Source organism: Anas platyrhynchos, chromosome 2, assembly GCF_047663525.1.
Source record: "Anas platyrhynchos isolate ZD024472 breed Pekin duck chromosome 2, IASCAAS_PekinDuck_T2T, whole genome shotgun sequence".
NCBI classification, from domain to species: Eukaryota; Metazoa; Chordata; class Aves; order Anseriformes; family Anatidae; genus Anas; species Anas platyrhynchos.
This window is the reverse complement of record NC_092588.1, coordinates 137,181,324-137,205,747: the sequence shown is the minus strand read 5'-3', so window position 1 is coordinate 137,205,747 and position 24,424 is coordinate 137,181,324. Positions and strand designations below refer to the sequence as shown.

The window sequence follows — 24,424 nt, the reverse complement described above, 5'->3', positions numbered from 1 at the left end:
GGTGGTGCTTGGGCCCTTTGGCAGGGATTTCCTGCATGGCCCTGGAGAAGTGTCTTCCAAAGTGGTGCCAGCACCTCCCGGTCTACGGACTGTCTGTCGTTCTGTAGGTGCCACTTGAGCAGGACACCTGGGATCAGCTCCAAAGAACACCAAGAGCAGCTGGATTGTCCAAAATCCAGTGAGTGTTGGGTAGGACATGTCTGAAATATGTTATGAAGAAAAAAAATACTGTATTTCTACAATAAAAGACTCTGCGATGTTTCAAAGTGGGCACCTTAAGCAAGCAGATGCTTTGCAACTTTTTAGTGTAAAGGAAAATGCTAGCACCTGATCTCCCCAGGGCAGTATTTAGAGAATTCAGTATTTGTGTTCTGTAAAGAATTTAAGAGAACGTTATAGAAATGCCCATGAGTACAGGAATAATTCAGGTTTTTGCTCCAAAGCAAAATGACATATACAATAAGTAAAATTTGAGGGCAAATCTTGAAGAAAGCATCTAAATAAAAATATTTAGTGACTGCCATTCACTAAATGATGCAGGTGTTCTACGGAAAATGTATATACTTGTATTTCACAACACAGAGTCATGCTGGGGACACACTGAGGTGGCTGATATGTTTTATGACAGCTGAGCATTTAGTTTTGCAGCTTTTCTCTTTTAATATAGTATTTATGTACAGTACACAAATATGAATGAAGACTTGGGTTGAAATGTGCTTGAAATCACAACAGAAATTACCTGGGAAGTGATTTTCCATAGAGTATAAACAAAGAGGCATATTAAAAATGAGGATTAAACTTCCCTGGTAGATTTGTGTAAAAATGTATGAAATTGTGTAGCCTGTGCCTCTTGTGTGCTTGCCTCTTCCCTTTATTATGAATTTACAATCTTCTCAAATACTAAAATTAACTATGATTTTCCTGCCTTTAAAGAAATAAGCATATGAGCAGAATGGCATTGAGGAAACTGTCTTTCCTTTGTAGTAGTGGTATGAACACAGTCTAAAAATATCTACTCGTTTTAGTAGGACTCCTGAAATTTCTGTTGGAAAAGAAAAAAATGCAATTGCCTGAAGATATACTGGTGTAAATTATTCATCAGCAAAAGCAGAGTGAGGGCTTATTGACACTTGCATTGCCATCACGACCGTAAGGAAAACTAGGTAAAGAGCAGAGCAAGTGAACCTTAACCTCAACTCTGGTTGTGAAAAGAGAATTTTAAAGCTAGAAAAATCCTATTTTGTCTTTCTGCCTGACAAGTTTATTGCAAGCAGCTGTCATCTACTCTTTATTCTTGTTTAAGTTTCTAGTTTATTGTTATGGGATCTTGAGTAGCAGTGTCTCCCCTGGGAGATATGGAGGGGTGCAGCTTCCTTGCTGGGGCAGTGGGTGAAGTCTCCCTGTGCCCTGAAAGAGAAGACTATAATCACTTTTCCTTCATCACCAGCAGGATGAATTAACTGCTGTATTGAATTTGTGTCCCTTGCAGTGCTTGTGCCACAAAATATGTTCAAATACTTTATTTAGTTAAAAATAACTTCATAACGTATTTTAGCAATTAAGATAACTTATCAATTTCAATCATATGTGTCAATAAGTACTAATACTGATGCAAGAAATAGTAACATTAATAATTTCATTGCATTTAAAATCCAATTAAAAATGGAATCTGAAATTATTAGTGAATTCAGAGCTGCTCTTGGTGTGTGTTATTGTTCTTACTTTGTTGGGGTATGGACCTATATTCAGTTTTCATTAAAAAATAGTGAAAAGAAATGTAGTGAAATATGATGAGTCAGTAAATGATTAATTTGTCAGTAAATTGATTAATTAATAAGTATGTCTCTTCCTAGCTGTAGAACTTAAAGTATAAACTCTTATACTTTTTCCTGGAAAATATAAGCAGTAGCTGTTCATCATTATGTGCCACATCTTACAGTACGAAATTTCTCATAAGATTGCCCATTCAATCATTTAGGAGATCAGACTTTGAATTGCACAGGTTGAAAAGGATGGGTCAAAAAGTCCATGGCATAGTAACTGCAGATGGACACCACAAAATACATGCTGGCAGTGAGAGCTGGATGCAACAACAGTTCATGTTGATAAGGCTTGTCCATGATATGGCCATGCCAGCCTGAGCCTTAGAGCCACCACCGTGGCTTTATGAGTTTTCCTCACAGTTTTTGTCCTGTCCCTCTCTCCAGCAATAGGAACCATGTGTGTAATAGAAATTGAGTGAAACTCACCAAGAGTGTCTTCAATCTGCTTAAATCTTTTCCCAATGAGAAACAAAGCCAACCCAGTAAAACAAACCCACGCAGTTCATGAGCCAGGTACCGGGCTGTAAAGCTTCCTGTCTGATGCTGGGGGTGGAGGCCCTGTGCGGGGCTGCAGCCTTGCTCTGCACTTTGGTGTCTCCAGGAGGATGCCGGGCAGTTAATGTAGTGTCCTGCAGGCAAATTGGCTGTTAAGGGATAAAGGGATTAAGTGCATTTTTAAGTCAAATGGAATTAGAGGTTTTAGATAGAAGTCCCACAGAGGAAGAATTTGAGCAAATGTTATTATTTGGAAGAAACTTCATCAGAGATTCATGCTTTGCATCATTGTTATTGAAATGTGAAATTAAGCTCCAGGAAAGGACTGAGATTGGTACAACTCAGCATTTGTGTATAATCCCTTGAGGACATTTATAAGTTTGCAATTTCTTTTTGGAGAAAGTCTTTAGTAGTCAGTAAGAGTAGAAATGTTACAAAATTACTTCTTTCTCCCCTTCTTGTTAGCAGCAAGAACAGAAAAGCACAGTGAGAATATATACATATATGTATTTTTTAAGAGAAGCTTCAGTTTGTTCAGGCATGAACCGGCACTGCTTTTCTCTTTTTTTTTTTTATTTTCTTTTTTTCTCCATTTACCGAATAGGCAAAGTGAAATCTAAGAGAAGCTAACTAATGTTGATGCACATTTGGCAAATTTAACAGCTACAATGATTACATTAACTACCCACATGAAAAGAAATTCAGGAATTCTTTTGAGGGGAAGTTTTTCCCTGTATGGAAATGTTAGAGCCGTGGCTACTGAAGCAGATACTTTTGTGCAGTATGGAGCTGGCTAAAGCCCCCTGAAGTGCAGGGGAAGATCATGTATGAGCAGAGAGAAGGTGTTTGGGTCATCCTGAGGATAAAGGAGAATTAACATGCACTAGCCAGATACAGAAATCTGCTAGCCAACTGGTTTTCTTGAGTTTATCATGCTTTTTTTTTTTTTTTTTTTTTTTTTTTTTTTGTTATCTCATTGCTGATAGTGAAATTGTATTCCAATACAATTGTAATTTGTAATTGACCATAGTGTAATGCCAGGTAATGCACCTAGTCCCTCTTACTCTTACTGACTGGCAGATAGAAACATCCCTTCTGTTCCCTCTCATCTGCTTTTCCACTTTCTTAGTCCTTGTTTCATAATAATAATCAACCTGCCTTCTAAACAATCAACATGCTCTTCTAAAAAATTACCTTCCATAGTCACTCCTTACATATCTATGAGTCTTGCTGATAAAAGGAGTTTTTCAGCACTTTTCTGAAAGCAACATACTGGGTAGTTTCCCATCTTTTACAACAATATTTTATATAAATGCCAAACTTCCCCTTAGACAACTGAGTTATAATTTAGACCTTTCTAATTTGCTTGGTAAAGGATGTACACGGCTCAGGGAAAATATTTCGTTTGAGTGCTCATTGCTTTTACTGCAGCCCTCTTGAGTAGGAGGCTCCCTTCTGACAGCTTCCTCCTGCAACATGGGTTATCACTAATTGTGCAGTTGATATGGTATCTTTCTCTTATCAATGTCTCCATCATTTCCCTGAAGCCATTATTTTCTCCTGAATGTCTCCATTTGTCTGTTTACACTTTCCTACCAGAGTTCGACCCATCTAGACCTTTCTGCTGATTTCAGCTAAAACTCTGTCTTACTTTTCAGTAATGCATCTCAGCTCAGATCTCTCATTTGATGTCCTTTTCTGACACCATATAAAATCTGAAATTTCAGGTGTACATAACCGAGAGTTGCGGAGACAGAAGTCAGAGTGAACGGACAGAAAAAATGATAAAGAATTCCCCAGATGTCTCAGAAGACACAGCAGCAGTATCAGATATCGCGAAGGCAGTCAATCCTCTCAATTATAACACTGATGTGCCAACAAAGTTGTATTTTAGTACTGTGATTTTTAACTCCCTTTATTTCTACCTTTCTTAAGTTTGTAATTCTTCCTGTGGTCTCTAAGGAGCTCCCCATCATTTCTGCTCTGCCCTTCCTCCCCCATAAATTTTAGGCACTCCATCTTCATAGTCTCTTAAATATGGAGAGTTAATTTTTGTTCAAAAGCTGGCAATTGCCTTTTTCATCCATTCTGTATTCAAATACAAACCTGTTGCCTTTTCCAAAGTCTTTTATGGCCTCTTTCTTCTTCTTTCAAGTTGAACTGCTTTATATTACCCTGCTTTTTCTTTCTATTTCTTTAAATACTCACTTTTTTTCTGTCCTCTATTCTCTTGCCACCACATTTTTTTTTTCCCTCTTTTTTCGTCTGCCTGGAACAGCCTCTTTCTGCTGGCCAACTTGTATATTTCCAAAGTTCATCTGTTTTTCTGGAATTCTGGTCCTGGCTTTGGCTTCGTAAGCCTTGTATCCAAATGTCATAGTTAATTCAAGTTAATTCAAAGTAGAATTTAAGCACGTGTGTATGTGTGGTCATGGATAAGGATACTTTCCTTAATTGGGGCCATTCTCTTTAAGAACATCCCCCAGGCTGCCTCCTCTTGTGTACTGTTATTGTGACAATTTTAGAGAGTTGGAAGAGAATGGAAGAGCTTGCTCTTTTTTTTTTTTTGTTGTTGTTGTTGTTCTGGCCCTCGTGCTGTTGGGTCTGTGTGATTGATGTGGTTGTGACTTAGGATGATGCTCCAAAAATGCTGTTGCTGTAAACAAAACTAGTTACACTGCTTGTGTACATTTTTAAAATATCAGAATTCTAAAAGCAGAATTGCTATTATTCTATTATTAGCATAACTGTTTTTTTTTTTTTTTTCCTTGTAAAAGGCACGGATCACATGTGGTTCTTTCCTGTGAAATGTTTTATTTTTAGATCTTAACATATGCAGGTTTTGCCATTCCTTTTCAAAGAATTTGTCTCAATGCCTCAGTATATGCATCTGAAAATCTCATTCTGTAGTATTTGTAGTATTTTCTTTTGTAGTGTAGATGTTTTTTTCACAATATTCTATGTCCCTAGTATTTCTAAGATTATTATTATTATTTTTTAACATTCTCACATGCAGATTTTCTTTAAAATTGATGCAAAAACTAATACCTAAAGTGACAAAGATGGCTTTTACGATAGATTGGCAGGCAAGTTAACCTATTCTGATTTCATCTCTACCATAGGAAAGTGTTGTATGATTCTCTGTTGAAATGCACACTATTTTATTGCTGAATGCTCAATGTCTTATGTTGCTTAAATAATTTTCATTGTATTTTAGTCAAGTGTTTACCTATAGCATTTTTGTTTGTTTTGAGGTGGTGGCTTTAACCGAAATTATACAGTGACACACTTCACTGTTACTGGAGACAAAACATTACCACATATGAGGTGATTTCATGAGAGAAGCATATCTTTTGGCATAAATTTCTAAGATTGTGTATAATTATTAGATTGTGTCTTAGTTTGCAATAGCACAGATTGCACTGTTGGATCTGAGAGTGTTGTGTTTTTTTTTCATGATACTTTCCATGTAGTGAGTCATAATAACAATAAAATAGCATAGCATGGCATAATTTGTGGCTTTTCCTACTAGTAACATATTCCTGCATATATCCTGCCTGCCATGTTTTTTAGGGTATGTTTTAAAAATATCTTAAAATTTAGACCTGACATCTGTCTGTAAGCTCTGGAGCTGTGCTGACCGGTGACCTGATGGCATTTCCCCTCCAGCCTGGCTCGTTTTGGGAACCAAGGCACTCGTGATGAACCTTGAGAAGAGGGAGGCTGCCAATGGTCCCCTGCCAGCCTTTTGCCCCTCCTTTTACTTCTGCTCCAAAGTAGGCTGTGCATGAGGATGAAATGGACCTCTTTAGGTATCAAGGTCTTGGCCTACTTTGAAACTAAAGACTGCTTGAATGGCCTGTGTATGTCCATCCAAGGCATGGTGGTTGGGACATGAGCTTTGATTGCTGGTGACCCTGGAGCTGGACACTGGGGGACTCTACACAGACCTGAGGAGAAGTGGGACCCTGCTGGGACACAGGCAGAGCAGCCCAGGCCAGAGGGGCCAGCTGTCCTGGCACAGTAGCCTAAGTCAAATGCTGAGGCAGAAGCTTCTCCAGAGCACTTTTCCAGGACTCAAAGACTCTCCAAGTCAGACACAACTTCTGTGTTTAGCTGCCCTCAGTTGCTTCCATTGACTTGTCCATTTTGACCTTGAACCAGTACAGACTTCATGGCTTCCTGTGGCAAGAGGTTCCACGTTGTAACTAGGAACTGTACTTAAAAAGGTCTCCTTTCACTAGGTTTGAACTTGCTGACATCTTCTGTTGCCTCCTCATTCGTGCATTGCACAAGGCAGAGAATGATCACTGTTTGTTTTTTCATGCTGAACATGATTTCCAGATCTTTAAGAACATAACACATGATCCTCAAGAACATAAAAAACATTGATAGCAATATCTTTAAAAATATATATATATTTAACATTCACTTCTGAGAGTGAATGTAATCCAAACGATTGTAATCAGTAACTCAAGCAACAGCATCTCTATGTTCCTCAATAATGGGTCACTCACCAGCAGCTCTTTAGGTTCAATAGAGGTGTATGGGCCTGGCCAGAATTAAGGGGGTCTTGGAGGGCAAATCTGGAGGCAGCCGTCTGTGCCAGTTCTGCAGTAGCTAAAGGAGTCACTCACCCTTTCTTCCTCCCCTATTTACAGCTGCTCAGATGCTTTCCCTCCCCTGCATAAGCTCTGGAGATCATCGTACTTCTTCACAAGGGACATGAATTACCTAGCACAGCAAAAACATGAGGTTGTTGAATCCTCCCAAGTGCTCTTTGATGAACGCCAGTACTGACACCAAGAGTATTTTGATGACTGTTAGTTCTGACACCAAGCACTTTGATGAGTGCTTGTGCTGACACAAGGTGGGTTCAAGGCTTGCTGATGAGGGGGCCCGGGGACCTCCTACTCTCAAGCAGCAGCAGCCAGCTGTGAACTCACCCAAATGTGGCTGAGGGACCCCACCTCCATGGACAGTTATCCCATGGATGCTCCCATTCGGAAATTTATTAGCATCCCTCTTTTTGTTGCCTCTGTTGCTTGCACTTGGATATGAAGCCTTTATTTTAACAGCCACTCTCCATTTACTCATTGATAGCCTATGTCCATTTGAGTTTGTGCCAGCCTTTTCTAGAGTTTAATTAGCTACCTTCACACATCAGTTTGTAAATCCTGGTGCATTTGGATCGCCTCACAGTCTAAGTTTTTGGTAGACTTCAGCAGTTTTCCATTCCCCAGTTACCTCAGGAGCCTCTATTTGCCTCCAGGTAACTGAGCTTTCTGAGCAAAGTTGTCCAGGACCTGCCCACAGTATTTGAAAGAATCAGTAATATTAATCTTACCTCGCTTTGACTGGAAATACATCTTCTTTCATGTATTCTGGGATGACAGTTGTGTTTTTCAGGAAGACATCCTATTGATCTGGCAAATCATTTTGCCAGAGACAAGTGCAGTCACGTCTCTCTTCCTTTATAAACCAGGCCCTCCAAAACAACGTAATATAAATTCCCTCTAGCCCTTAAGTGCATAAATTTGCTGTTTGTTCAATTGAATTTGATCCTACCTCTAATATCCAGTCCCAAACATCATCCAGCTCTTTCCTGTGGGAGTTTTTTTCAGTCATCTTCTTCTTTCCAACTTGGCGTTATCAGCATGTTTCATTAGAGCCCTCCTGGTTTTTGTGCCCAGGTTATTATTGTTCTTTTCCCTCCCTCAGCAGATTGGTTCACCCCAGGTGTATTTTTTGTTTGAAAGGGCAACATGCAAATTTGCCTCTTTTGTAGAGAACGTTTGTGCTCATAGCCTCATGTTCCACAGGGATGTGTCCCTATGGGACTTCCCCCCACACACACCCCCTGTTGTCATCCTTTCTTTACCACTGTGTTTTCCAGTTCTGTCACCTCTTATGTGGGAGAATATCAGGTCATTATGTAAACTTCATCTAGGTAAAATCATGAAGATTCTGAAAGTTTTCAGTGGAATTCTGATGCAGAAGATTTGTTTGCCTAGAAAATAATTTATGAGGGAGAGGATCTGACTGGTATAGCATGAAGCGTCTTGGTAAATACCGTGTGCATTTTGCTTATATACATTTGCCTCGGATCTAATCATTTTTTTCACTTTATTACTCCAAAGCCTTGTGTACTTTTGTGGCTGGGTTTGTTGTTTCCCAGCTCATTTTCTGCTGGTGTCATGAAAGCCGCAGGGCTCCCTGAGAGAACGAGCACAAAGGAGCGGGTGCCGTGCAGGACAGCCTGGCACCAGCCACCCACCTTAGCACTTACCGCTGAGCTCAGCTGGCTGTGAGCCTGTGCTGATGTGCATCTGTGGCTGGTGGCTTCATCTACCCATTTTGTGTGATCCTGCCTACACTTTTAGGAGGCTTTTTGGTCATTTTATTGTTGGGCTGTTGTGTCCTTGGGAGTCTGCTGGAGGCAGCTGCCATTTTTCCTCAGATGCAGCCTGCTGTAATAGTGACTGCAAATGGTTTTTCATCCTTCTCTGTTTTTTTCTTTTTTCCTCCCCCGTTTAATTTCCTTACTATTCTCTTTAAGCAGCAAGTAGAAAAGTCTCTTGAATTAAAACCATTGTCGGGTGCTGGTTTTGAACATTCCATAAAGGAAAATACCCTCAATTTCCTCGTCCTGCCTACTGGTATTAAAAATCAATGTATACCATGCACTGTGTTACTCCATTGGAGGTGGTTGTTTCCGTGATTTTTATGAACATTTTAGGAGGAGTATCCTGCAGTTTTTGCCCTTTTCAAATGTAAATGTTTAATCAGTGCTTGCTGAGAGACTGTGCAAGAACACATTCATGAGGTTTATGGTTCTTTTTTCTTATTCTTGCAGTGATCTGCTGTCTTCTGAATATCTTGAGAGGCATATCGAGCAAGGTGGAAAGGCAGTGGAAGTTAAAGTAAGAATTTCCTTTTAATGCTTTGCCTTTTTTATTTGCTTTGCCCTTGATGTTAATGTAAACTCACTTATTTTCTTAGGAGAGAAATCTGTTTGTTTTTTTTTTCAGGCATTTTGTTTGCCTCTTCTGAGGCAAGCACATTTCACATCTTCTAAGTTCTCAGCTTTTTAAAATATGAAAAAATTAGTACATTAATGTTTATATCAAAATGTTATCCATGAAAAATGAATATGTGGTCGTTCTTTTTGCTAGTAAATACTTCTGATACCTCTTGAAGAAAATTCCTCTATTTTGTTAACTAACATTTTCTCACTGTACTAATGAAAAACCTGGGTTTGTTGTTTGTAATGAGTTTCTTCATAATTTTGGGACTAGCAAGATTTATTGTGTAGAATTTTCTAATGGCTGCTCAGTGTCTGAAATTGTGGGTTTCTTTCTCTGGACATTTGTGGATGATGGCTACAAAGACCTGTTGCTTGCAATTGTCTTCTACATGATGTCCCACTGCCTTTGCAAGAATGCTTTTGTTATCTGAATACAACATGGGAGAATTTCCCCGAGGATCTTCTAGTTGTTATGACAGCACTATGTAGAAGCAAGATATAAAATTGCTGTAGATTACATAAAATGCATATGAAAGTAATACATACTGTGCATAATTAAAGCTCATTGAATTTGCCTATCAAGCCAATTTAATTTGAAGTTTACATTTTATTTAGAAAACTTTTTTTTTTTTTTTCACTGACTCTAAGATCAGGTAAGTACCCTGAAACAAATTAGCTAACTTTTATAATGAGAAAGCAGAAGTGAAATCAGACAAAATGTCTAAATCCTTTAGACACTGAATATCTGAATATATATTTCCTTTGGTTTGTCCCTTGCTAATGTTTGTAAGCCTGTAATCTGCTTACTTTTTGTCTCTGATAATAGCCTGAATACATTTTCAGACTGAGGCACACACATACGTGTTCCTTTAATTTACAAAGAATAATTTTTCAGACAGTTGTGCTCAGCAATCAAGAAGTCTTGACTCACATTCAGAATATGAGTCAAAGCAGAAATAAAGGTAATAGCTGGTATTTATACGAACAAAACAATCCATTTGTCTGCACTAAAGTATATGTGAAAGTTAGCAAAGTTAAACTTTCCAAGTGCCATCACTGAATTAGGACAAATATGCTTCTGATGATTCAAGCAAGGCAATATTTGAAAGCGGTGGCTCCTCTCATTGAAGTACTGTTTAGTTGCATGGGGAAGGGACGCAGGGTCAAGCCTTTCAGGGAAAGGTCATAAAAGTTTTCTGGGCAAAGCACCTCCCAGTCTCCAGGGTCCCAGAGATTGTCTCCCCTTCAGTTAGCCGCTGGGCAGGGTCACCACCTAACTTCAGCTTTTAATCGCCTCACTTAATGCTATTAAACCTTATTTTAATACATTTAATTAAATGGGGGGTTGGTTTAATTAAAGGGGATCGTTTCCCATTGGTGTCACATTTCCTCCTACCCATGCTCTGCCTGTGCCTTGTGCGCTGTGGGCAGGGACATGCAAGAGGGCTTTGCTGTCCCCTCACCCACTGCACCACGAGTTCTTCAGACAGTTGTCCAAGAAGGAGGACATCATTTTTTAAATGTATATATTTTTAATTTTATTTATTTTTTCTCATTTTGCAACAATTGAACATCCAGGAACAGAGGAGAGAAAAGCAGCTGCTGTGTGTCAAAATGTCCAGAAGAACCTGCTGGCCATAATCAGTGCCAAATATTCAGAAAAGTGCAGGTATCAGAAGATTTTCACAAGAGTGCAGGCTGCTAAGTACATTTTGATGTCAGACACCAAGTGAGACTAGGCTCAGTACCCAATTGCTGTTAAAAAATGAATCTGTCTGCCTCTGACTAGCCAGTACTTTTTAGAGCACCTGTAAGTGCTCTGTTGGTCCTTTGAACAAAGTCAAAAGTCCCAGCAGTTTCTCTTTGGCATTTGAGAAACTGAGCTCTAGTTTTAGATCAAATGTTTTGAAAATCCTCCTGCAAATACAAGGATTTTTCGTGCTCATGATTTTGCACCCTCAATTTCTCTGGCAACTGTTTACAGTAACCAATAAAACAAACTTTAAATTGGTGCTTATAATACACACCAGGCAAAACATAAGTAATTATTATGCTAAATCTTAGGGATGGTGCAGATTGCTTAGATACTCATTTAAAAATAGCCAGTGAAAGAGTGAAACATAAACCAGAAAGAAAAGGCAGTGTGCTCGTCAGCCTATTCTTTAGCAGAAGCAGGAGAAGAGATATTTCAGAAGGGAGCCAGGTTTCTATCATTGCTTCAAGGGGCTGCTCTTCAGTCTGGGAAATATGGGAAAAGCCAGGAGCTTTGGATGGCTGGGGGAAAGCAGCCGTACGTACATGCAGCACTTTGGGAATGCTACAAGCATGGAGGTGTCCGGGAAGCAGATGCCTGCTTTGGCTCATACGAGATGTAGCATTGGTAACTATTTTACCACTTCTCCTCCTCTCCAACCCTCCAGTAAAAGTTCCTGTGTGGCAGAATGTGTACAGATCTTCTGCCTTTACTTAGGGCGCTTCAGAGGGGAGAGGAGAGCAGAGAAAGAAAGAAACATTCATAAAATTTAAAATGCTGCTTTGAATGAGCAAGGAGATTTTTATAAGGAGGAGAGTTCTCAGTTTAAGGCACCTTTTTATTTATAAGACAAAGTTGAATTACATTTGATTGCAGCATAACTCGCTAATAAATTGGGTCACTGTGAGGGTGGAACATGTACATGTTTTTGCAGGGTGCCAGTATTTATCAGCTGCAGAAGAGAGGCTTCTCTGTGAGATGTCCTTGTTGATTTGGCACAGTTTGGCAGCACCTGAGACATTCTTATTAAACCAGTAACAAGATGCAATGCTTAAGAAAAACAAAAGGAGATAGATCTTTGAATTATTTCAGTGTTTCCCCCCTTTTTACTTTAGATCATTTCTCTAGCTTCTTAGGAAAGCAGCAGTATTGTCCTAAATTCCTTTTGGTAGCAAAGAGAATAATCAATTAATAAGAAAGAGAAAAACCCTTCACGCATTGCCTTCTTCCTGATTGTGTCAGTCCAGATCATCCTATGCTCACAGCACATAAATACTCAGCTTGTGTATGCTTTATGTTGCTGCAGTATATCTCTGTGTCCTTTTATCTCTCTCTCTCTCTGTTTTTGGGTTATCATTCTGTCGCTGATGCTGTCAGTGAGATGAAAGGCAAAAACCAGCTATAGTGCTGAGTAACTCACACTGCTGGATGGTTTCCCCTGAGAAGGAACAACTAGTGTCTCTTCTTCAGTGACATTTTCTCATAAAAAATGTTTCAATTTTCTTCTTTGGACAATTCTGTAACAATTCTTGGAAATTTTTTTCCTGAAACAATTAAGCAATGAAAATAATTCAGATCCCAGTTAGAGCACTTGCATGGGTAGAGTTGTGATAGATAAAAACCATGTATTTTTGATGACGTTTCAATACAACCACAAGGGAACTGTATGTCATAGGTAATCCTAAAATTCATATATGTGGTGGTATAAACACAGGCTGTGTGTCCCAGGCACAAAATTATAGCAGGCGTGCTCAAAGCATAAAGCAACATTGCCTTTTGCTTCTCCTTCACAGCATGTTCATAATCATGATAGTGTCAAACAACTTAAGTGGAGTGATAGTGCCAGGTACTATTTTTCTCTGTGGTAGTCTTGATAGAGAGGCTTTGGACAAACTTGCCTTGTGACTTGGGATTTCAGCATCCTGTTTGGTTGTGCCCATGGTGCTGGGCACTGCCCAATGTTTGGTTCCTGGCACACAGAAGATTCCTGTTCCTGTAGCTATTTTAATGCCTATGAACAAGAGGGGAAAATTATTGCTTTTGGCTGACTTGCTGTGATTAAAGTCTCAGCTTCAGTGTGCCATGATATGTATTCGGAAGGCTATTTAAATGCAATTTTATGGAAAATGATCCAGAAGGGAGCAAAATATTAAAATCTGGAAAGGCCAGAGTAGGCTGGGGACCATTGACATGACTTTTTATTTTAAAATTCAAAACTCTTTCCTTCAAACCTGCTCTGATAGAGGTGTTGAGGTGCAGTCCATTGGCCAAGGGCAACATCTGTGCTGTCACATCTCAACACATGTGTTTTGGGAGACCTTATCCTAAATACCATTCAGACATTTCACTGTATCACTACAGGCACTGCCTGGCCATAAGGTCACAATAACAAATTATTGCAAACAGTGCAGCCAGAATATACTACTAGTCTGTGAGCAGGTAAGTTTTATTATTAACTAGTTTGTTTCCAACTTGATAGTAAAGCTCTTCCACCAGCAGTTTCCAGATTTAGTGGCATCCACTGTCTGAGCTCTGCAGAGGAATCTGGTGATTTTTGCATATGTATAGTGATAACTTTCCATTTCCTAGCCAGAGAGGAAGGAGTTTCAACTCAACAGAAAAGCCTGTATGCTAAACAGGCTTTCCTGGCAGAGATTCCATAATGTTCCTGAAAACCTGAGTGCCAACCCAGCTGATGTGAGAGGAGGGAATACGGTGAGGCTCTGCCCCAGGAACCTGCAGCCCGGGGCTAGCGGGGAGCTGTGTGCACACCCCGCACTTGCACAACCTGGTGATGGAGCCCTAGGGGAGAAAAGAATCTAAAAAGGAACAAATTGTAAATAATGCAGGAATTATATATGCCTACTTCTGGCAGGGCTTTTTTGGCTGTGTCCAGAGACCAAGGAAGCTGTTAGTAACAGAAAAGTCACTTGATAGAAGATTTTGAATAAAGGTTCCCACAGCATCATCAGAGCTCCTCTCTCCCTCATTCCCTCTACAGAGCTCTGCTTGCCTCATGGCTAATTGTTAATAAATCTAGGCCATAATCTACTTTTTAGTGATAGCAATAAACAAGCCAAAGAGGAGCTGACAGGGAGTCTAGGAGTCTGACACAGTTTAGTAGGGGGTTCCTGCAAGGTCGATCTCCGTACTGCATTCATTGAAAATTTTCATTAATGATCTAGGTAAAAAAGGTGTGGGAATGTTAATGAAAATTGCTAGCAGTACAAAATTGGGAAGCAATACAATGCACAGAAGGATCAGATGGAGAACTTGGCTGTCTTTGACCAAAGGAGTAAGTAAAAATGGGATGAAATTTGGTAGAACAAATTGCAACTTCTTTCACTTAGGGACAAATTGTAGGATTTTTTTTTTTTTGCTGTAAGATGGGAGACTGTAAATAGCAGAGCACAGAATGACTGCATAGTTTACAACTTAAAGGATGCTGCCATGGCAAAGTGAACTGTGATCCCAGAATGTATTACTATCCTATTACAGAGTCAAATTATTTCCAGTAGATTTTGGATAGAATTAATGCTATCACGTGTGCCATGATGAAGTGCTGACAAACTTTTAAAATGCCTGTGCATTTTCAGTTGATCTGGACATACTTTTTTTCCAGCAGTATCATGCTGCCACAGTGAATCAAGGGGCATTGAGGAGTATCTTACTTTCCTGTTTTAGCATTATTTGAATTATGGAGACAATTCCTCTGGGTTTCAGTAAAACACAGTATCCCCTGTGGGATACCAGGGCAAGATAATCAGTCATCTTATATAATGCATTTGCCTGACCTAATGGTCCTGCAGGCTGGTGCTTTTAATGTACATTGGCATTAACATTTGTCTTATATCTATACATTTATCTCCTTGCTATTACTAGCTCACTTTTTGCTCGTAATACATCCTGCTACTGTGAAGGAGGAAATTAAAAGTAACAGCTTTCAGTATTGGGAGCCTTTCTCAGGCCATGTTTTTAAATATACTACACTGGAATGAATCTCAGATCATGACTCATGTACAATCTTACAGGTTTAATTATATTGTCTTCCTTCTTTTTATGACATAAAAAAAAAATAAATCCAGTGTTTTAAGCCAGTTCTGAAGGGGGAAAAAATGTCAGAATGTCAAAGCCTTCAACAGCTTAAAATGCACGTCCTATTGTAGATGCAGACCCCAGTGATGAGTCCTGGTTCCGCTGAAGTGAAAACTGGGGGGACTTAGTGACCACAATGAGGCACCTCTTGCGTGTCCAGAAAGCCAACAGTATCCTGGGCTGCATCAAAAGCAGCATTGCCAGCAGGTTGAAGGAGGGGATTCTCCCCCTCTGCTCTGCTCTCATGAGACCCCATCTGGAGTGCTGCGTTCATCTCTGGGGCCCCCAGCACAAGGACATCGATGTAATAAAATGAGTCCAGAGGAGGGCCACAAAGATGATCAAGGGGCTGGAGCACCTCTCCTGTGAAGACAGGCTGAGGGAGCTGGGGTTGTTTAGCCTGGAGAAGAGAAGGCTCTGGGGAGACCTTACAGTGGCCTGCCAGTACCTAAAGGGGGCCTACAAGGAAAGCTGGGGAGGGACTCCTTGTCGGGGAGTGTAGGGATAAGACAAAGGGTAATGGCTTTAAAATAGAAAGGGTAGGTTTAGATTAGATATTAGGAAGAAATTCTTCACTCAGAGGGTGGTGAGGCACTGGCACAGGTTGCCCAGAGAAGCTGTGGATGCCCCATCCCTGGAGGTGTTCAAGGCCAGGCTGGATGGGGCTTTGGGCAACCTGGTCTGGTGGGAGGTGTCCCTGCCCATGGCAGGGGGTTGGAACTGGGTGATCTTTAACATCCCTTCCAACCCAAACCATTCTGTGACTCTGTGAGTGCTCTCCACTGCGGTTTTCACACACCTTAGAGGGAAGGGAGCAATCCAGTGCTTGAAATCACAGAAAAGTCCTGCCAGACTTTTTGTACCTCAAGATTTATTTTTTTTCTAGTTACATCGTATAGCATATATGGGCAGAGCGGCATGAACCAAGTGTTCTGTAAACTCAATCCATGCAAAGACTGAATTTAGCTAAGGGAAATTAACTACTGCAATAGCATTAAAAAAAAATAAAAAAATCAAAAAAAAAAAAAAACAACTTCCTTTTTGGGTTTAACTTAATCCCCTTGAGGGAAAATTAAACGGAGCAAACTAAAGCTGCTGTACTTCTGAAAGAGCACTTCCACGCAATACTTCAGTGTGCTTTAGCTTGATGTCTTTACTTACTTGATGTTGACTTCTGCGTATAGTCCTATTTAGACACATCTGTTTTTCCCTATAGATACTGAACTGGCATTGTATTATATACTCAAGATTAATGTTTCTAGTCAGTCTCAAGCTCTGTGAATTCTCACTTAAAGATAAGTTTCTGTCATTCAGGAATAATGAAGGTCCGGTAAGGAAATCTGATTAATATTTTTCTCCATTTTACTCAGGACTTTACCACATTCTGACTGGTAGGTATCCATGTAGGTGCATACCAGCATCTCATCTTTTCACCTGCTGTGTTGTGTTTATAGTAACCTTGCACATCACATGCATGTAATTTGGCTTCAGAGGCAGCATTGGCTATTAAACTATTGTGAAAGATTAGTATTGGTAGATTATAAAGATTTTTTATATAGTCCCTTTGAGCGTTTGTTCCCTTTTCCCCATGTATACGAACACATAAATGGGGTAAAGTGGCTGTCATTAAAAGGATTTACATGCTCAGAGAAACTGGGCACTGCTACAAGAACTGACTTAAAGATAACGGAGTAGGGAGGAAGAAGTAACCAACTCTGTTCTCCTTTATCTCATCTGCATGCAGCAGGTGTTAATTAAAAGCATTTTTTCTTACACTGAGGCAAGGCAAGTCAAGAGGCTGTTTCGCAAGCAGATGCCAAGGCAGCTCCCTGACCAGATGGCGTTGTGCTGACATGAGCTCTCCATCCACACCCTGCAGCTACATTCGTGGAGCATCTTCTCGCATAGCTACTGGGCAGTAAACACGAGCCTCATTTGGCCTCAGAGCTGGGTTGTTGGGCTGATAGCCTGTGCCATCTGCTGAGGGCGCCCACCGTGAATCACCAACAGCAGCTGGAGTGAGCTGCCCACATGTGGTACCCCATCATGTGCACATGTGCGTATGTTCAAGAGTGCTGCCAGCAGTCTTTAGGCATAGGCATTTTGTGGAGAAGCCTTGGAAGCGGTGATGCTTTATCTCTAATCTCAGAATTCAGATTTCTGATTTCAAAACCAGAAATAGAGTTATAACCTGATGTCACTGCTACCTTTCGCTTCTGTGTTGTGTGGATACACCTGGTAGCTGTTTTCCTACAAAAGGCGGACACCACTTACATTTTCAGAGCAGTTGGCTTTCCAGAGTCTACAGTGCACTTAGCTGAATCCAGAGACCTACTCTGAGGAAGAACATGCTGCAGGACAGCACGGCCATGCCAGCAAGCCCAATCCTTTGCTGCAAAACATGACAATTAAAAGAGATTTTTCTCTCCATGCAGTTACACTGCCCATTGGAACAACACAAGCCTATGTACCATGTTGTCTTTTCTTCGTACAGACAGAAACCTACCCATAATGAGTCTTTTTTGGTCATAGATGTCAGTTATAAAGGTGTGCAATTTCTTCTCCTGTTGCTGTTTCCCATGCACTTAGTTATAACCGGGTTAAAACTTGTACAAGCATCAATAATTCGTAAATAGATCTAAGTGATGACTAAGGAAGCAGTTTTAAAACTTGTACCCCACAACGGGTAGCTCTTTAAAAAGCTAATCGTTATCTGGCACTTCAGAGAAGAGCACCAGAGTCGTTAGCTGGCCTTTTGGGAGCTTTCTGCTGCAAAGGCAGAGGGAGCTGTGTTAGTAGGATCTGATCTAGACCAGCAGTCTCCTTTCCTTTGGATTAATGGGTATTAAAATAGGAAAATGCTGGAAGGAGGAAGTTATTAATTTTAGGGTCAGTGTCTGAGTGTAGCATGAGTTTTAATGGCAAGCACCTCTCCTAATTGCAGGAAAAAAATGCATACTTTGAAGATCTGATGTCAGGTGTTATTTGAAAGCAGATGAATGAGCATCCTTAATTTTCCTCCCCCGGGAAGGTCACAGTGTCTCTGCAGTGAATAACAAGTGCTGTCAGTGTATGGTCAGCAAGTACTTTCTTCATTGAAACTGCAGACAAGAGTGAACCTCTGCCATCACTGACTGCAGTGGTGGTTCTTCACTTATTTCCAATTTTTTTTGTAAATATGTGTTAATGCTTTTTTCTGTCTCTTTGGTGTTTACTCAACAGCTGGTGCCTCTTTTGGAAGGGACAATCTATCTTAAAGGATAAAAACGGGGGCAGACTTTACTTGCATCGTTAACATCTCTGCCTTTCCATGCTTTCAGTATCTTTGCCACTCTAACTCCTCAAACAGACTGCAGGGAAACTCAGACTGACATGGGCATAAAGGCTGCAAGCTGGTTGGCAGCGAGCTGTAGCAGTTCACAAGACAATATAACTCTAATTCAGGATTTTCCTGTAATTATCCAATATAAGCATGAAGATCAAGATTAAGTCATAAACTGACCACTGTCATAATGATTCATTTGTTTTAATTGATCCTGCTATGGGGTCATTCAATTAATTAATTAATTAATTTATTTATTTGTAGAATTCTATTCAATTTTTAGCTTCCCAAACTGATGCAGTTCTTATTAAATATCTGTATTTTCCATATTGCTCTTGGAAATCACCAATGGACGACCAAGTCCCAAGGGCACTGGCAGAGAATTTGTTTTGCCTCGTGCTAACTACAGCATGTAGAATGGCTGCGTGTCCTGTGGAAGCAAAGCAGTTGAGCTTCTCTCTGCAGTAACATAAGATGGCTGTTGGGTACCATGTGAGTGTCCAAGTGTGTAGCTAGGAGGACTGTCACTGGGATGGGATTGTCTCATGGTTAGAAGATACTTAGCCGAATTTTCTCCCAGACCCTATCTGGCCAGTTTCAATTTTAGAGCAGAAAGGGATCTCTGCATCTCTGGCTGACGTATGTCGGAAGAACGGCATTATTTCCTCTTCATCTGAATGCCGAGCCATTTCCTGGTAGCTGACAAAGGCCGGCATGGAGGTCTGATTTGCTGAGATGGGCAATTATTATCTGCTTTTCAGAGAGCAGAAAAGGGCTGTAATAGCAAGAGGAAGCCAATAGCTCTTTCTTCACAAAAAGGCCTCAATGCTGTTGACTGAGATTTCTTGGTAATGCTGCTAATTTCAGCTATTGGGAGAAGTCTTAATATTCTGGCACCAGAATATTTTTGGGAAAAAATGAAATTGCTAGACTTTTTACAGCTCCTATCACACAGCTACAGACATCGATAGGGAAAAGAAACAGCCCTGGTCCTTCAGTGCATATTTCCAAGGTCAGAGCAAAAGTGGAATATGTGATGATTTTGTTTAGTCCTTTCATGGTCTTACATCTTACTGCAATTCTTCCTGTACCACAGCATACTTTTTTTTTTTTTTTTTTTTTTTTTTTTACAGCATCTGCTGTAAAGAAGCTTTAGTACATGTCAAAAAACAAGAAGATATCAACCTCAGTACTACAGGGAGGCAAAGACAGGAAACTTCCTGTCTGAAATTACATATTCTCCAAAGAAAATATTATCTATAGATTAACAATCTGCAGTTTTCCCAGTTGTCCTGACTCTCACTGCAGAACCAATCCCAAACGTCATTGCTGTAAGTGCTTTTCTCTTCACATTTTGTGAACTGTTGAAATGGAATCTCCCCAGACCACAATATGCATTTTGCACCCACCCCATCAAATGCCACGTTATCGATATGTTTTATCCTCTTGAGATGCTGTTAGTAGTGCTAAGCAATCACTTTTCCCAGAGCCACCCAGTGTTAGTGCTACCTGCTTTCACTGTATCACCTCTTATTTCTTTGCTGAGATTATGATAATTAAGTGATGTTCTTACACAACCTCAAAACTTCATTTAAAGTATCCTGATAGCAGGATTTCTTACAGTGAAAATATATATATATATTAATTTAAAAAATCATTAAATACTTGAAAATAGCTATTTTGTTTTAAGACCCCTTAAATTTTAATAATCAGTTTGAGGTGACTTATCTTAATAGGAACAATTAAGTCCATGTGTAAAAATATCCCGCAGATATTAGTGTATAGAAGTAAATGTTTTGCAGTGGTAAGAATGGGCCCTTGAGACTGAGAAGATTGGTTATATTTCTGTCTCTGCCACAATTAGCATGCACTTCAATAGATCAGTGAATCGAACTGATTTGATTAAGTAGAATAGAATTTGAGTTGCATTTTTCCTAGGTAAGTATTTAAAGCTGTTTTCCTTATAGTTTTCTTTTCAGGATTTGTAAGCATAAAATTTTGTTGATTGATTTATTATGGAATAAGCTAATTTGGAGGTACAACCATGGAGCATTTACTTGATTCTCAATAAGAATATCAAAACACACTTTTCAGCCACAGACTTGGATTCTTAGTATTAAAAACTGTTCCTCCTGGTTACAAACACATGGTTTTGCAAACTAATGTAGCCCGAGATTCTACTTCTGATACATATTAAATACATTTTCTGAGAAGAAACCAATTTGCCTAATTACTTCAAATTCCTTTCACAATTATAACCCTGGACAACTCCCTACTAATAGTTTTACTCAACATTGTTCCCATATTCATGTGCTTATATGAGTTATATCTTTTACAGGAATGTTACTGCAAAAGTTATTTTTAGAGAGCATTTTATTACTCATAAAGCTTCAGCTCATCCATATGGTTTGATTGTTAATTTTGTTACTAACCTGCTGGAATGTCTCTTTTTGTAGTTTTCATTCATGAGTTCTGGAAAGCCCTAAGCAATACTGCGGCCCTGTAGTGGTGGACATCTTATAGACTGAAAAAAAATAAGAGGTCATACGAGGAGAGCTTTAAATAACTAAGATATAGGAAGTAAGTAGGTGTATAAAAGGAGAATGAAATAGGAGAATGAGCCAAAATAAGACAGTCTGTCTGAATCACATGTAACAGGATGTAGGTGGCTCCTTACACAGTGAAGTAGCAGGCCTGCCAAATAGTGTCAGACCCTTCGTTTGATCAGGTGGTGCACGTAGTTAGGCACTGGGACAGGTTGCCCAGGGAGGTGGCGGAGTCACTGTCCCTGGGGGTGTTCAAGGAAGGGTTGGACATGGTGCTTAGGGACATGGTTTAGTGGGTGACATTGGTGGTAGGGGAATGGTTGGACCAGATGATCCTGAAGGTATTTTCCAACCTTAATGATTCAAGGGTTCAGTGATTCCCTGTTACGCTGCTGGTGCTGCTCACTGCAGCCATGAGCCTCCGAGGTGTGCTGTGCTGCCTGCCTTGGCATCCAACAGCAGCTCAGGACTCCATATCACCCAAGAACAAATACTCCAGAGAAGATTTTGAGAAGGGATGAATGATTTCCAGTGACCCACTTGGGAGCAGATCTCCTTCCTTGCTGGTGGCCATGATCTGAGAAACAGGCTCCTGCATGCGCTCAGGGAGGACCTCAAAACAGAGGCACCTGTGCTTAGTAATTGCTTTCAGAAATAGTTTGCATGCCTCATAGAAATTAGAATGGCATTTCTTGATCAAAAAACAAAACTACCAACATATTCTATGTGGCTTTTTTTTTTTTTTTTTTTTTTTTTGCCTTTTGCCTGATCCTGATTAATTCTTTTCCATAACTGAAAAATAAAATGCAATAGCATTTAACGTCAGAGGTCTAAAATGATTATGCTATGCATTGTTCAATCATGCAAGTGACTGCCAGCTTCTGCAAAAGCAGTAATTGTAATGCCTTTCCTTCCCTGCAGTAAATAGATATAAATGTTCACATGGCTGAGCACATTAGGTTAGGTAGATTATTCATACCTGTGGGCTAGCATTTGTTGGTAGGAAATTGAAAGAGTAAAATGTTATTATGAAGGAAGGAAGGAAGGAAGGAAGGAAGGAAGGAAGGAAGGAAGGAAGGAAGGAAAAGAAAAGAAAAAGAAGGAAAGGAAAGGAAAGGAAAGGAAAGGAAAGGAAAGGAAAGGAAAGGAAAGGAAAGGAAAGGAAAGGAAAGGAAAGGAAAGGAAAGGAAAGGAAAGGAAAGGAAAGGAAAGGAAAGGAAAGGAAAGGAAAGGAAAGGAAAGGAAAGGAAAGGAAAGGAAAGGAAAGGAAAGGAAAGGAAAGGAAGAAAGAAAAAGGAAAAAGAAAACATTGCATTGAAGGTCTTTACCTTCTAATTAGTTCTCTACTCAACAGAAGTGCAATAACATGACATAACTAATAGTGAAATTTACTTCTGCAAGCTAAAGTGGCAGTGAGAACTGGAGGGACCTTCAAAAAAAATTTTTTTTTTTTTAATTTTATTTTGGCATTCAAATATTGACGCTGTGCTATACTGAATGCATTGGGTACACAGACCGTAAAACTTACTTCACTATCAGGGTACACAGACAGTAGAACTTGAAAATGGGTCTCCTGGATTTGACTCAGAAAGTATATATGTTATCTCTGGAAGAGAAGAAGCAAATATGAACTGAAATTTCCCTTAGCTTTGGAGCACTGGGGAACACTTTTGATTTGTTCACTTCTTAATCAAATATTATTATTTGACAAGCATACCTTTCTCCTTAGAAATAGGAAATTGCCAGGCCCTCAGGGCAGAGCTCATCTTATCCAACACAGCCATGTGCAGAACAGGTGTCAAGTCTAAGCCCCTTGTTTCCAGATCTCAGTGAAGAAAGAGGGGCACTTCTGAAATCATTTGCTTCTGAAATCTACCTCAGGATACCAGGGATTTTGCACTGAATATATCCACCTCCATTCAGTGGAGAGAGAGTCCAAATGATGATGTTTGACTAGGTACCAAACTCACAGACGGCTGAAAAGAGATGGGATGAACCCCATTTGAATGACACTCATTTCTTGGTACTATGTCATGGGGTTGGCCATGCAATTACTGAAAAACAGTGTCAGACAGGACAGAGTGTGATACTGTATGACTTCCTGTGGATTTACAGTCTCAATTTATGATTTCAGGGAGGAGAACATTGTTATTATCAGGGAAAAATTCGAGGAAATCCAGTATCATTTGTTGCCTTGTCAACATGCCATGGACTACAGTAAGTCTGCTGTTTTGTTTTTACTGAGCTTTACTTAGTCTGTTAAGCAAAATAAATCTGTTTATAGAAAAATAAGTGCTATTTATTTATTAACTGGTTTGCAACAACCACTATGAAGCTTAACAACCTTTAGAAAAAAAGTTTTAACTTGAACTTTGTAAAAGCCTTGTTTGTTTTCAGAACTCACTGCCAAAGTGCACAAGTTTCTCTTCTCATTTTTTTTTTTTTTTAACTAAGAACATGTTGTAGTGACTTTGATCAGATATCGCTTTAAAATAATTTACTATAGGGATGCAAAAGTAAAAGTAGTTGAAAATACCCCAATTTATATGAATAAAAAGTACTCCCAATACTGATATGAACCATTTGAAATTTGTCCATGTTGTTTCCTTGTTAAAATGACATATTTTATTTTTCTTTCCCACTGTCTTTTCAAAGGAAAATAACAGTGTAGAGTTTCTCTAGTCCCATCCATTTCCTTCACAGCTTGGGTAATACCTTTGTTAAAGTCAAATCTCTGAAAATCTGGAATAAAGGATGAATTGTGCAAATTTGTCTTAAAGTACATAATTTTACTGATAATGTAGTTAAAGCATCTGTCATCTGAAAGTTACTTGGAGCTGTGTGTTGACTGCACACCTTTTGAACCTGTCTACTTTTGGCACTATTGAAAGAAGCTAGTGAGGTTTTCAGAGCAGCCAAGTAACTTCAGTGTGTATTTGCTCTGTGAATTACAGTTCCTCAGCACTTTTAATACTAATATTAGCTTGAAAGGTCATGGGAGCAAGAGAGCCTGAGTGTGGAGATTACCTGAGTTTTGCTTTTTTCCAAGGATGCAGGATTTAGCTGATCAAAATCTTCTTCAGCTTATTTTCTGTCTCCAGCTATTCTGTAGTTTTAGTATCAGACACGTATGTATTGTGTTTGACTGGTTTCCTTCTTTTCTTTTTATATATTTTATATATTTAAATTTTATACTTTGTCATTCTTGCACTCATTGTCTGACTTAAAGATGTGTTTCTCTCTTTTACAGTCAAGGTTGAACAGCTCAATAAACCTGACCTCAGGTTTGGTAGTGTCAGTGAGCCTAAAAATAGTAGCATCCTAATGCATCCTGAGGGGGTTTAGCTTCGTGGCTTCCATTAG

General features: G+C 39.6%; 1 protein-coding gene across 6 annotated transcripts in view; it reads left to right on the top strand.

Moving 5' to 3' along the window:
- Positions 1-24,424, top strand: part of ADAM22 (ADAM metallopeptidase domain 22) — a 139,293-nt gene that overhangs the window by 54,798 nt on the left and 60,071 nt on the right. For all 6 annotated transcript variants that reach the window (XM_027450736.3, XM_027450740.3, XM_027450738.3 and 3 more), the window contains exons 4-5: positions 9,175-9,241; positions 23,196-23,278. In XM_027450736.3, the coding sequence (XP_027306537.3) occupies positions 9,175-9,241; positions 23,196-23,278 (150 nt within the window). The remainder of the gene's footprint in view (positions 1-9,174; positions 9,242-23,195; positions 23,279-24,424) is intronic.